The sequence below is a fragment of the Urocitellus parryii genome, chromosome 4 (genome assembly GCF_045843805.1).
Source record: "Urocitellus parryii isolate mUroPar1 chromosome 4, mUroPar1.hap1, whole genome shotgun sequence".
Taxonomy (NCBI): Eukaryota; Metazoa; Chordata; class Mammalia; order Rodentia; family Sciuridae; genus Urocitellus; species Urocitellus parryii.
Window position 1 is genome coordinate 6,271,445 of NC_135534.1, and position 13,925 is coordinate 6,285,369.

General features: G+C 56.1%; 1 protein-coding gene across 1 annotated transcript; it reads right to left on the reverse strand.

Moving 5' to 3' along the window:
• Positions 1–454: 454 nt before the first annotated feature.
• Rhod (ras homolog family member D) lies at positions 455–9,566 on the reverse strand. The gene is made up of 5 exons (XM_026396568.2): positions 9,415–9,566; positions 5,094–5,181; positions 4,228–4,337; positions 1,470–1,604; positions 455–993 (listed from the first exon to the last, which is right to left on the reverse strand). Exons 1-5 carry the CDS (start codon positions 9,544–9,546, stop codon positions 826–828), a joined length of 633 nt encoding a protein of 210 aa, XP_026252353.1. The 5' UTR covers positions 9,547–9,566; the 3' UTR covers positions 455–825.
• Positions 9,567–13,925: the final 4,359 nt, after the last annotated feature.

Below are 13,925 nucleotides of genomic sequence, written 5' to 3' on the forward strand. Positions count from 1 at the left end.
AGACACTAGATAAACAAAGTAAGAATGTGTATGCTTTTTTTTTTTTTTTTTTGATGGTATTGGGGATCGAACCCAGGAATGTTCTACCACTGAACTGTATTCTCAGCCCTTTTTAGTTTTTATTTTTAAACAGGGTCTTTTTTGTCCCTGTTGGTCTCGAACTTTCGATTCTCCTGCCTTACTCTCTAGTTGCTGGGATTACAGGTGGGCACTATTGCACCCAGTTCCCTGCTTTTTATATATGTTGGTCTCTGATTGGTCCCACTTTAAAGATGGGGAGACTGAGACCCAGAAGAACTTTCCCCAAGGTCCTGAAAGTGATAAAGCCAGGTTTGAATCCAAGAGGTCTAATCATGGTGTCTATATGGGGTGAACTCTTACCCACCTTAGTCCACGTGTAAAGGTGCTTTGCAACAAGAGGCAGGACACAAATGACAAGTGATGTCATTTTAATTGTTACACTTACCACTGGAACTAGTAGGGGGAAGGGGAGGGGGTAGGGGCAGGGGCAGAGTGTGGGTTCTGGTTTCATGGGCCTAAGAATGCCAGGTCCTGCAGGTACAGCCTCAGGAGCAGCCACAAGAGGTGGCACCAGGCCAGGCTGCAGAGGCCACTCCAGATGTCAGGCTAGGATTGGGCCCTCCCTGGGAACGCTGCTTCCTCAGTTCAGTGTCCCCAGGCTCTGGGGTGGTGTCCATCCGTGGAGGTACAGTTCAGTAGGCCCAGCCTGGGGACTGGGTCCAGACCAACCAATTCTGCAGGTTAGCACGCAATTCCTTCCCAAGCTGGTGTGACAGTCAGGGGGCAGTGAGAGCCCCATGCTGGTCAGATCACCACGCAAAAACTCTGGGTAATCCTCCGCCAGAAGTTGCGACTTGGGCTGCTGAGAGCCACCTCAGCTGCCTCCTGGAAGACCTCGTGGACGTTCTCATCCAGCCGAGCAGAGCACTCAAGGTACACCACTGCACCCACGGACCTCGCCATCTCCAGGCCCTAACAGGGAGAGGTGGGCGGGGCTGCCGTAAGCTGGGGGCGCTGGTTGGGCCTCGCCTCCCGCCTCCCTGCAGCCCTCCCAGCCATCCTGGTGGGGTTTTCTAGGGCTCCCTTGGCTCCCGCACCCTGGCTTGACCAAGCGCTGTTCTGCACTTCATTGTGCCCCTATCTGGGTCTCTGCCTCTCAAGACGGCAACCAATTAACTTCTGGCTCAGCCAGGCATGCAGCAGAGAGCGGACTTCCTCTGTGGGCCTCTGTGCAGTGGGCGGGAGGGGTAACTCTGGTTTGCTCTTTCCCACCTTCTTCCTTCTCCAGGAGCCTCTTGGAAGCTGTCTAGGTAGCATTTCCAAGTACCCGCAGTTCCTGACTCCTGACAGCCTGCAAGACCCCTAAGTGTGCTCCACACCAGGCATTGGGGAGAGGTGCCCAGAGGTGTCCTGTCCCAGTCCCCTTAGACCCAGGCTGGGCTTCCTACCCTTTGGTAGGTCACAGGCTCTGACCCCGTTTTCCGCAGCTTATTCACCAGAGCCTTGTCCTTGCGCAGGTCAGTCTTGCAGCCCACCACGATGATAGGCACTCCTTTGCAGAAGTGCGTCACCTCCGGGTACCACTGCAGCAGGGTAGGGGGGAGTTTGAGTCAACAGGAGTTCTGCCCTCCCAGTGGGCCATGCTCTTGCTGCCCTGGCTGGACTCCAACAACCACGAGCAGAATGGTCAGTATGCAGGGAGCAAACTCTCAGGACCAGGCTGATCTAAGAACTTATGTGTGTGAATGCATTAACCCCAGGGCCCTAGCAGCATATTCTGTAATAAGCCCATTGCACAGATGTGGTCATGGAGGCAGGGAGGGGCTATGTAATTTGGCCTAGGTCATACAACTGGAAATGGTAGGATTTGAGCCTCAGGGGGTGGGGCCCACAGCCCTGTTCTCCCCTCCCCCAATCCTGTCTCTTTGAAAGATAAGGGAGCTCATGACCACCTCCCAAACTGGGCCAAGTATGTATTTGCTTAAAAATAAATCATTTCAGCTGGGCATGGTGGTGCATGCCTGTAACACCAGTGCCTCCTGAGGCTGAGGCAGGAGAATTGCAAATTTGAAGCCAGCCTGGGCAATTTAGCAAGACCCTCAGCAACTTGGTGAGACCATGTCTCAAATAAAAAGGGCTGGGTGCCAGGTGTGGTGGCACACACCTCCAATCCCAGCGGCTCTAGAGGCTGAAGCAGGAGGATCGGGAGTTCAAAGCCAGCCTCAGCAAAAGTGAGGTGATAAGCAACTCAGTGAGACCCTGTCTCTAAATAAAATACAAAATAGGGGGGCTGGGGATGTGGCTCAGTAGTCGAGTGCTCGCCTAGCACATGCGGTTCGATCCTCAGCACCACATAAAAATAAAGTAAAGGCATTGTGTCCAACTACAACTAAAAAATAAATATTAAAAAAATATAAAATAGGGCTGAGGATGTGGCTCAGTGGTTGAGTGCCCCCGAGTTCAATCCCTAGTACCTCACCCCACAAAAAAGAGCTGGGGATGTGGCTCAGTGGTAAGGTGCCCCTGGGTTCAATCCCCAGCACCAAAACCCCAAAACAATGTACAAAATTAAATAAGATAAATCAGCTTACAAAATGGTTACAGCACCTGTCTGTCTCAACTGTCACCCCTCGGAGAGACAGCTCCTATCTCTGTCACTGCTCTGTGGAATGGGAGACCATGAGGGCTGAGTTATTTTAGCCTGGGCTGCAGCTGGGGCACTGGTGTCGGGGGAGGGGCCTTCCATCTCCAGGAGTGCCCAGCGGCTGAGTGTGCCTCTTCAGGAAAAAGTAGCACACTTTTATGCTGCTAGGGCCCTGGGGTTAATGCATTCACACATATAAGTTCTTAGATTAGCCTGGTCCTGAACAAACTGTTCCGCTCCTGGGGTCAAATGGGCCTCAGTAGGGTCCTAGATAGATGCTGCACAATGCGACACCTCTAAATCCAACAGGGAATTCTCCCAGGTCTGTGCCCAGGTCCTGTCTCCTGGTTCCCAGGGGCTCTCCTCCTCTTCCTCCTCTTCCTCCTCCTCCTCGGGAGCTTCTCTGGCTCCCAGGTCCTCCCCAGTCCCTGGCAGCTCCTAAGTGCCCAGCCTGCCCTCCAGAGGAACTGCAGACTCCTGCCTCTGCAGACCTACGCTGACGCCTGCAGTGGGGGTGCAGGACTCTGGGCATCCCCCCACCCCAGCCTGCTCTTTCTCCTGCTGGGAAACGGCAGTTGCCACTTTCCCGTTGCTCTGGTCCTAACTCCCCCCTCACACCCATGACCAGTTCATCAGCCAATTCCATGGTCTGCCTCCAGCAGCTTCAGTCCACCCTCCTCTCTCCTCCCTTTCCCAGACACCCCTGTACCCCCGCCACCAGAGCCCAGAATGGCACCTAGCACAATAAATGGCTCTGAATGAATGTAGGTGAAGGGCTGCCTGGGTTCTAATCCTAGAGGTGACACTTTAAGAGATGGGTATCTTTGGATAAGTGATTTGCCTGGGAAGAATAATAGTAGCTACTCTGAAATATTGTTAGGGGGATTAGATGAGCAAATAGACACATATGAGCACCCAGGACAGTGCCTGGTATATAGTAAGTTCTAGTAAATGTTGCTGTCCCCATCCTTGTTATCACTCATGCTGTCACTGGCTGTGCCCCGAGGAATCTTGGAATAGGCCACTGCACAGAGGCCCTGGCAGTGGTGGATGAGGGACTGTGCCAGGCTGGGGTAGAGGATCTCAAGGGACTGCATCCCAGACATCTAAGGGCAGCCTCGGGAATGTTACACGAGTTGGGGCAGCCTGGGAGGCCTGGCAGCCAGCGGGCGAGACATTGGGGAGGAGCTGCTGAGAGTGGCTGGAATCTGACTTCACGGTTCATGCCACCTTGGGCAGGCACAGCTGAGGAGATAGTTCCTCTGTGTCCCCCAGCATTCTCATGTACAGTCAGTCACAGTGGAAAGAGCCAGCTTCTGAGTCTGCAGTGGGGACAGACAACAAGTGCTGGGCTGGGAGTCAGAGCAGATTCTGCCTCTACATCCCTGGAAGACACTGGGCGAGTCCCTGCCCACTTCTGGGCCTCAGTGTCCCCACATATATACCCAGAGCACCAGACTCAGTATCAACTAGGGTCTGCCAATCTCTGCTGGTCAGCTGGGTCAAGGGTGGGGACGCAGTGGCCTGGGCTATGGTTATTATGGAGCCTCCCCACTACCTACCCGGTTAAAGACGTTGTCAAAGCTGTTTGGGCTGGTGACATCAAAGCAGAGCAGCAGGACACTGGCATCAGGGTAGAAGAGGGGCCGTAGGCGGTCATAGTCATCTTGTCCTGGGCAGAATTGGGGGGGGGGGTCACTCCTTCCAGGTCTTCTTGCCTGCTGTTGGTACCTCCTGGATAGGGAGGCCATCCCAGCAGGTAGGGGCTCTGGAGGGCCTAGTTTTGTGCCTTATGTGAGAATCCCCCTGGGGTGGTGCTTACCTGGCCTGCCTTAAGGATGTGCCAGCCCTGGCCTGAGAAGAGCATTTGCCAGGTGGCCCTGCAGCAGGGGCAGAGGTTAGGTAGAGCCAACCTGTGGGAGCCTGAGCAGCTGAGGCTCACTACCATTCGGGAGCCTGCTTTACCCTGGGCTTGGAGGCTGAGGACGAAGGGACAGGTGGGACCCCACAAAGACACCTTAGCTCATCCAAGGCAAGAGGAAAACTCAGATGCCTTCAGTTTAGCTTTGAGTTCACCCCTGTATGGGTGAGGCCAGAGGCCAAGATCAGGATCAGGTGGGTCTCAGGGAAGCTAAAGCCAGGGTGGAAAGCCTGGGAGGCCAGGACCAGTCCACGCCTTGAGAGCCCAGAGCTCTGGACTCCTGTTTGTCTCCAGGACTCAGGGGCTTCCCTGGGATGGAGGCCGCAGACAGGTGCAGAAGCCAGGAGGGATCAAGTTCCTGGGGGCCCCCAATCCTAGCCAACACCTGTTCCTTGGAGGCTGGCTGGCTTCCCAGGATTAGAAGAAAGGGACAGGGCTTTGTCCCAGGCATCTGGGCCCACAGAAGTCCCTCTTGCACCCTGCCCCCACCAAGCCCCAAACACCCACCTGCTGTATCCCAGATTTGGAGGCGAACAGGTTTGCCTTTCACTTGCAGACTGATGGCGTACCGCTCAAACACTGTGGGGGTGTAGCTCTAAGAAAGGAGGAAGGGGGAAGGGGAGGTGAGGAATCTTCTAGGAGGGGTGGGGGCTGGCCAGCACCCAGGAATGCAGCACTGTCCCCTCCCCAGACAGTGTCCTTGTTTCTGGGAAGGCTCCCAGGTGGCCTGCCTGGAGGGGAGACCTAGAGCCGTGTGGGTAAGACCTCCTCCGTCCCTGGCCCTGTTTACCTCCTTTAAAAAAGATTCAAATCCCTGCCAAGGAGCATTGCTCTCTGGAGTCAACAAGATAATGGGGGTACAGACCCTTGCAGCCCCTTGCACAGAATTGGCACCCTGTACATGCCAGTTACTGGCATTTTCTTTGTCCTCCTGGACAGGGTCCTCCCATTTCTGAGCCTTCATTCATGCTGTCCCCGCCTCCTGGAATGACATCTACATCTGTTCCTTGTTCCTTCATGGATTCGTTCAGCAAACACGAGGACCTTCTCAAGGCCCAGTTATAGACACAAAGGAGCATGCCACAAACAAGACTCAGTCTGCCCAGGGGTCCCTCCTTTGCCTCTCAAGCTCTTGAAATTCAAATAAGACCCATGTCAAATGCCCCTTCCTGGGGTTGCCTTTCCTGATCCCCTCCCTGGGGCATCTCTAGAGCCTGTCATCCAGGACAGAGGCCCCTCCATGCCCTGCCCTGCATGAGCTCGCTGCTTCTCCACAGAGGTCACACACACGTGAAAGAGGACAGGTTCTATCCACAGATGAAAATGGGGGGCTGGGGACTCCACTGTGTCACTATTAGGCCCTCCTGCCCTGGGGGCATTCTACATTATCTGCATCTTGGGCCTCGATGGCTTGCTCAGGTTGGTTGGTAGGGCCACAGTGTGTGTTCTCTGTTCATTTCCCATCCCATGCCAGGTGGGGCCCCCACCTGCCTGTGACTCAGGAGGACTTTTGTGGCCTATTTACTGGCTAGCCCACTTGCTGGCCATCTGAGACAGACAGGCCTTGGCGGGTTGGGAGGAGCAGCACCATAGCGGCAGGACAGTACTGACTCCAGGACACCTGGGAGGCCACAGAGGATGGCGGGGGTCACTCAAGAGTGGGCAGCTGGGGAAGAAGGCCTTGGATCTGCCACTCTTGTCATTCTCTCTACCAACTGAGAGTAATAGGGGCCCAGCCATCTGCCCACTCCCCACCTGCCTCAGGTCCTTTGCCTGTTGGAAGACAGTGTGACCTGGTAATATAGGTAGGATCATTGGTGCTGGGATCAGCTAGGCTTGGCTTAGGGTCTGGCTCTGGCACCTACCATTTGTGGCCTTAGGCCAGCTCTGTCAGGGATTAAAGGGGAAGAGCGTCACCTTACGATGTGGTAGGGGATGGACTGGCAGGAAAAGCCCCAGCACAAAAGCTTACTACTTAGCTGATCGCTACCCTATCCCCTGGTCCATCCCTCCAGGTGACACCACCTCTCTCATCCCTCCTCAGCCTCTATATTGAGGTGTGTTCTGACCCAAAATGCAGACTGGGTGACACAGAGCTCCTGGGAGACACTCGGTGTCTTGCAGAGATGTGAGTGGTGAAGATCTGGAAGCTCACCTTTCACTGAGGCCCTTGAACACTCGTGGCTTTTCTTTTTTTCTTTTTTTTTTTTTTTAGAAACAGTGAGAGAGGAGAGAGAGAGAGAGAATTTTTAATATTTATTTTTTAGTTCTCGGCGGACACAACATCTTTGTTGTTATGTGGTGCTGAGGATCGAACCTGGGCCGCACGCATGCCAAGCGAGCGCGCTACTGCTTGAGCCACATCCCCAGCCCCCACTCGCGGCCTTTCCTGGCACCATCCTTGATCCTCGTGACCTTGGAGAGCAGTACAATCTTTGCTCTCCCATTCTCCAGAGAGGCCCCAGGAGGGTAGCATATCTCCAGGTGATATGCTAGACAGCTGGGCAGTTACAGAGCCAAGTCCCCCTGGCTCTAGAAGCCAGATTCTGTCCCCAATACCTGCCTCTCCTGAAATCACTAACTCCAACTCCTGTTGCCTGGAGTATGCAGGAAAGTGATCCGGCCGCCCCTGTGACTTGAATTGTCACTGCCCTTGCCCTTACTCTGGCTCCAGAGACACTCTATACTTTTTATTGTGTTCTTTGACCCCCAGGGAGGGTCACCCTCTGTCCATGGGACAAATAAGTACCTAATCTTATCTGCTGAGCTACACTCAGTCAGGAAGGCAGGGCTAGGCCTGTATTGGGCCAGGACAGAGATGACTCAGCCCGGGGCCTGCCCTCAAGGGGCTCACACACCAACAGTGGATCATTACAGAATTGGGGACACAGCTCAAGAGAGGGTGTCAGAGTCTCCCCAGGAAGGATGCCTATGGGGGCTAGACCAGAAGGCCTCAGTGAACTGAGCAAGCAGAACTGGGTCCTGCTGCCTCTTGTTGACATTTTGGGGCCTTTGGGCATTGGCCCTGTGGAAATGGAAGTGTTCCCAAATTCCAGCCAGAACTGGGCAGGGGCTGTCACCCAGCCCTGGATCCCTCCCTGCCCCAGGAGCTCTGTCCACCTTGCTTTCTTCTGCCCTGTACCTGAGGTTGGGCCCCAGCTGATGAGTCATTGTGGAGTCTTCAAACCCCCAGCCTGCTCTCCAGCCTTTGTTTAGGGCAGGAAGCCTGGGAGATGGGACCCCATCCTTCCTAGCTGCTGGCTCCCTAGGCTTCCAGGATTGCCTGAAAGAGGAGGCCGAGTCCAGTGGGCAGGGCATTGGGGCTGGGTGGCACCACCACAGCAGGGCTGTGGCCTCTAGGCAAGGCTGCCTCTCTGGCCTATTTTCCCATCTGTAAAAGACTTTCCGGTTCTTGAATCTTGTGGTTCTTTAAAAGAAGGTGCTTTTAAAGTGCCAGGGAAACCAGACAAAGAGTGTCCATCCCTTGGTGATGAGCATGCCCACCTCTCCCCTGGCTGCCCCAGCATGTCCTCCAAAACAGTCCATGGAATGTAAAATGTGCATTTCCATGTTGTAAAGCTCAGAAATTGCCACGATCTCACCATCTAGGATGACCGATCCAGGACATCAGTGGAGAGGGGCCGCCCTTCCACAACCCAGTCTTGTAGATGCCCTCCCCTGGGCCCCCTGTGGCATCTCTCCAGCGTGCCATCATAATGGTTGGGTTCCCATGGGCATTATCTGGGGGCCTAGAAACCCACCCCCAACCTAAAAAATCTGCAACTAGCCAAAGAAAGTGATGTCATTCAGCTCCGCAAACCACAAAATGAACGGCTGGATGTTACCACAGTGGAAAGAAAGGCCCGGTGCTGTTTGCCGGCCTGGCCTCTCCTGCTTCCACCATCAGAGGCCTGCACAACCCAGGAGGAGGCTCACTGGAAGAGAAAGTAGGAAGGCTGGACACCACCCATGGGCTCCTTGGGCTCTCACTCCTTCCTGGGCCCAACCCCTGCCCCTGGCCTGGCCCTTGGTGCCTGGGGAATCCATCTGGACAGCCAGTCAATAAGAAAGTCAGAGAAGGACTAACAGTCAACAGGCCCAGGGCAGCCAGGATGCGCCAGGTGTCACGTTGAGATGTCCAGTGGCCTTAGCTTCCTCTACCTCATGACCTACCAGGTCGCTGTGGCCCATGGGGCAAAACTGAGGCTCAGAAAAGCTAAGCAAGTTACTCAGGGGCACTGGGGCTCGTTAGAGGAGAGCCCAGGTGCCAACCCATCTGTCTGACTCCAGAGTTGGCCTGCTCTTCTCCTCTGAGGTGTAGCCAGGGGATGAGCACTGCATGGACAAGGGCCAGAGAAGAGATGATGTTTCCCAAGAAGGACATTTGCCAGTTTTCAGAGAGTCCTTCTTGTGCGCAGGCTCAGAGCTAAGCACTTGACCTCTGGTAGCAGGCTCCTCTATTAACTCAGGTGGTCACTTTCATTATTCCTATTATGCAGTTAAGGAATCAGGCACAGAGAAGGGGAAGGGCACACAGCTGTAAGTGGCGAAGACATGATTTGAAACCTGCCAAAGACCTCAGTCTCTCAGCCTAGATGTGCCAAAGGGCTGCCTTGGGACCTGCCATGTACTCAGGGGGTCCAACTCAGTCTCTGGGTCACGCCTCCCGGGTAGGTGCCATTTGCCCGACGTTATATATGACATCTCTGGGAACTCCACTCCCCAGGGCACACTGAGAAGAACTCTGCCCTTGACCCCACACCCCGTCCGGGCCGCGTGCACCCCTGCACAGACAGGGCGCCCTGGGTCGCGGAGCGCGGGCACTCACCTCCGGGAAGGCCCCAGCGGCGAAGACCATCAGCAGCGACGTCTTCCCGCAGCCGCCGTCGCCCACCAGGACCACCTTGACCGGCCGCGCGCCGGGCGGCGGGTCCTCGCCCTCGGCCTGGGCCGCCCTCATCCCCGGGCGCGCGGCGGGCGGCGGGCGGCGGGCGCGGGCTGCGGCGGGCGCGGGGCAGGCCCGGCGGCGGGGCAGGAATGTGGAAGGGGCGGGGCGGCGGGAGGAAGTGCGAGCCGGGAGGTCCGGGGGCGGCGGCCCGAGCGGGCGGCCAGGCCCAGGTGAGACGCCCCCGCCGGGCCCGGGCGCTCGGGCCGTGTCCCTTTTAACCGCCCGGGAAGCACCGACTGAGCATCTGCTGTGTGCGGGCTCTGGGGCCACAGGAGCCCTGGGTCCTCGGGAGGGCACCCTGGTCTTGAAGGGGAGGAGACGAGTAGCTGGGCCCCCCAGAGGGGCTGGGGTGCGGACCGGGAGCGAGGCGCCTGGCCGGCTTCACCTGGGAGGGAAGTGGCTCTGAGCGAGAGCGGTGACCTTTGCCGCATGAACGAATGAATGACACCGAGCACAGCACGGTCCTCCCTCGGGGTGTTTCAGGCCAGGTGGGAAGGGGGTGGCCTACCCTGCCCCCTCGTTCAGCACCCGGAAGCCTGCTGCAGGTGGCTGACCACTTGTTTCACCTTGGCTGGCACGTGATCTAGGGAAAGCCATGGAACCTTCCATTCATCAGGTGCTTAAAGCATGGTCTGACGTGAGGGGTTCTTTGGGTTTAACCAGCAAAAATGGTCCCAGTTTCCCAGGGCCTGGGGCTTGGGAACTGTTCAGGACAAGGTCCCTGCTTTGAGAAGCCCTCAGCCTAGAATGGGAGACAGGCAGGACCTGAGTGTGATAAGACCCACACCAGGGAGGGACAGGCAGTGGGACAGGAGAAGGGGAAAGGGGCTCCTCACCCAGGATGGGGGAGCCAGAAAACCCTTCTTACAGGAGAGGCCAGAGTCTTAAGGAATGAGTAAAACCCGGTGGAATGAGAGAGAAAAAAGGGTGTTCCAAATGAGGAGGCAGAGTGAGGGGAGCCCCGCCCCCATCCTTCCCAGGGAGGGCTGTGCGCACCCTTTGGTTGGGAGCTGATGCTTGGAACACTTTGGATGCCAGGAATAAATCCAATATCAAACTGGAAACTTACTGTCACCTGACCTCCCCACCCCTGTTAGTGACCAGAGTTTAAACCTTTAAAAAATGAACCCAAGCTGTCTCCTCAGATCTTGGACTGGACGTTGGAGTGAAGCTTAAGGGAACAGGGCAGAGGCCTGTGGGTGAGGAGGCAGAGCCCCACGCCCCTCATTCCTGTCCCAGCTCACCCTCAAGGCTGGCTCAGCAGGCTGAATGGAGCTTCACCTGGGCGGAGGGAGCCTCCCTAGGAGGGCTCCACCTTTCAGGTGTCCCTACCTCCCCGAAACTACCACAGGGCTGGGCGGTGACTGGCTGGGCGTGTAGCTACTGAGCAGGGCTCCCCGCCCAAGGAGTGGTGAGGAGGGGCCCAGTCCCCCACGATCAGCTGTCAGCGTCGTCATGGCCTGTGCTCCAGGCTGCTGTCATCAGGCAAGCTGGAAGGCAGGTGGGGCCAGACTGAGGGTGGAGGGAGCTGAGAGTCAGGCCTCCGTTGCTATAGGAATAATCATCCTAATGACATGCTTGATGGCTGTCATGCTTTACAGTTTCTCTGAACTTTGCCTAATAGTCACAGTGCCCATTAATGGAATGCAAACCACGTGCAGGAGGTGGGAGTTTTTAGTCCCATTTTGTAGATGAGGAACCCAAGGCTCAAAGAGGTTAGTCCTTGTCTGAGCTCCGCAGCTAGTAAGAGGCCAAACTAGAATTTGGACCCAGGTGTGACCTCAAAATCAGACCCCTAACATCACCCCTCACGTGTGTTACTGCATTCAGCTCTCAAACTGCAAGGTGGGCAGGGCCAGGGAGCTGCCTTCCCCATTTTATGGATTTAGGAACTGAGTCTTAGAGAGTGGCCACAGATTGTCTTAGGCCAGCAGGACCAGAGGCAAGATTTGATCTCCTGATGTCCAACCCAGCCTCACCCCACCTTATGCTTGTGCTCCTGCAAGAGGCAGATTAATCACTGGGCCATGGCCATCTGCCCGGTTGGTGAATTTTCCCCCAATCTTCTGGACCACATTGTTTTCCTGGAGTTTACTTTTGGATGGGGTGGTGCCCAGGTCACACAGTCGGCCTGGCCAGGGCACTGTTTACTATTTTGCTGTTTACTGTGGCCACTGTTGATTTTCAGCCTGTGGGTGACTCAGCCCCTCCAGGCCCCACCAATCCTGAGCTGGGAGTCCTTTCTGAATCCCGCAGAGTGAATGACTGCCCCCAAAGAAAACACGGGAGGAGCAGAGAGGCTGGACCAGCCCTCAGTCTTGCAATGCAAGGGACCAGATAGTATGGTTTAGCCCCAGCCAGGGCATGGCCACTTCAAGAGCGGGGACCATGGTAGACTCACTGCTGTGCTCCAGTGTGTGTCAGGTGGGCATGAGCTGTGGTTCAGGATGTTGTGTCCAAGGGAAGGCCTGGCTGGCTGAGCAAGGGGTGGGGAGGAAAAGGATGGAGTGAAGAGGAAGGCGGCGGCAGGCAGGTGTGCTGGCCGAAAGGAACCAAAGCTTGCTGGGATGAGTGTGTGACACACCAGAGGGGGCCTGGCCAGGGCACTGTTCATAGACCGATCCTCAGCCCCTTCCTGCTCCCCAGCTTCTGCCCCATTCCCGACACCCTGTCCCCACCTTCCTGAGTCTGATTCCCAGGAGTCTCTGCCTGTCCCAGTCGATTCTCTGCTGCCCCCGTGTGGTCTCTGCGCTGCCATCACTGCAGTTGCCTGCTGGGCCTGGGGTTTCCCGCTTGGGGTATGGGGTGTTCCTAGGTGCCTGAATGAGGAAGGAAGTGCAGGCCAGGGGAGCAGAGCCTCAGAGATGCCTGGGTCCTGCCCCTGGGTTACCTGGAGTGTAGTTTACAAAGCACTGGCTCCATACACCTCCTCTGGACCCTCCCCTCTCATCCCAAACTTCAGATCCTGGAGCTCAGCCTGAACTTCTTCACCCCAAACCTTGACCTCACATTTGCCACATACCTACTGCGTGCCAGGCACTTGGCCTGTGTCATCCTATTACACCTGATGAAGCATGTACAATTCCTACACTTCTTTGACAAGTGAGGAAACTGAGACCCAAAGAGGGCAGATTATTTGCTCAGAGTCCCATGGTTGGTACATGGAAGAGCTGGGCCTTAAACCCAGGCAGCTGGGTTCCAGAGCCCATCCACACAGAACCCCCCAAAATCAGAGGTGTGGGGGCCTGATTTTTTTAAATATATGTTTTGATTTTTAGTTGTAGTTGGACACGATACCTTTATTTTATTTATTTATTTTTACGTGGTGGTGCCTTGCATATGCCAGGCGAGCGCTCTATCGCTTAGCCACAACCCCATCCCTTGATGAGCTGTCTTGTTCCATATTCTCATTCTTCAAGTGGAGAGACTGAGGCCCCAAGAGGGGAAGAAACTTGTCACACAGAAAGCAAGCAGCGGACCAGACCCAGGGTGATGGCAGACAGAACCTGGAGGGCCTCTTCTTCCAAGCCTCCTTCGTCTGGCCTCCTCCAGGCCAGCCCCAACAGCCGTGCCTGCCTCCTCTCCCTGCCTTATTGGTGTTGGACTTTCTGGGGGATAGTGGGTCAGTAATGGGGTGGAGAGGCGGGAGTCCTGTGATCCAGCTCAGTGCCACTTAGCCTTTTAGCTGGTTGTCCCTGTGGACGCATATAGCAAGGGGGTAGAAGAGAAGTGGGAGCCAAGGTCAACCATGGCTGTGACAGTGGCTCAGCCTACGCAGGCCTGGCCCAGGCCATGCTGCTGGTCAGGTCAGTGACCCCCACACCTGTCTCCTTTTGTCCCAGACAAAAGGGGCCTGGGACCTTGCAGGCCTGTGGCGGGGGGGCTGGAGGATTAGGGTAGAGGAAGGGACAGGAGGAGAGGGGAGCCTGGGGAGGGGGTCAGAGAAGAGCTGGAAACCAGTCAAGAAGATCATGAGACAAGATGGGGAGAAGCAGCTTTTCCCAACCTGGGGGGACGCCTCAGTTGGTGTCCTGCTAAATGAACCCCAAACCTAAAGGAAGCTCAAAAGCCTCCTGCCTGCCCCTCACTGATCAGGAGCATTGTCACCATTAAAGCCCCCACCCTCCCTCAGGGCTGATTCCAATGAGGATGCCTCCCTGGCTCCGCGCTGCCAGTACAAGGACCTTCTGCCTGCCTAGGAAGCCTAAGTCCCCAGAGTCCATCCCCAGGGGTTCTCGGGCCTCGGTTCAGGCGTGTCCCTAGATGCGTGCAATACCTTTGTTCAGGCAGTTTGGGGCCCCCTCCCTCCTCCATGTACAATGCTGCCCTGTAAGGCCAGGGCTGCTGCTCCCACCTGCTCCAGGAAGCCCTCCCTGCTCTCGGCCCTTTCG

What these genes read in the sequence shown, in the direction of transcription:
- Rhod (XM_026396568.2), bottom strand. Translation starts at nt 9,546, where the DNA reads ATGAGGGCGGCCCAGGCCGAGGGCGAGGACCCGCCGCCCGGCGCGCGG. An exon ending in TTGACAACGTCTTTAACCGG is followed by an intron (nt 1,605 to 4,227) that starts GTAGGTAGTGGG and finishes ACCCTGCTGCAG; the next exon opens with TGGTACCCGGAGGTGACGCA. An exon ending in AGCCTGTGACCTACCAAAGG is followed by an intron (nt 994 to 1,469) that starts GTAGGAAGCCCA and finishes TCTCCCTGTTAG; the next exon opens with GGCCTGGAGATGGCGAGGTC.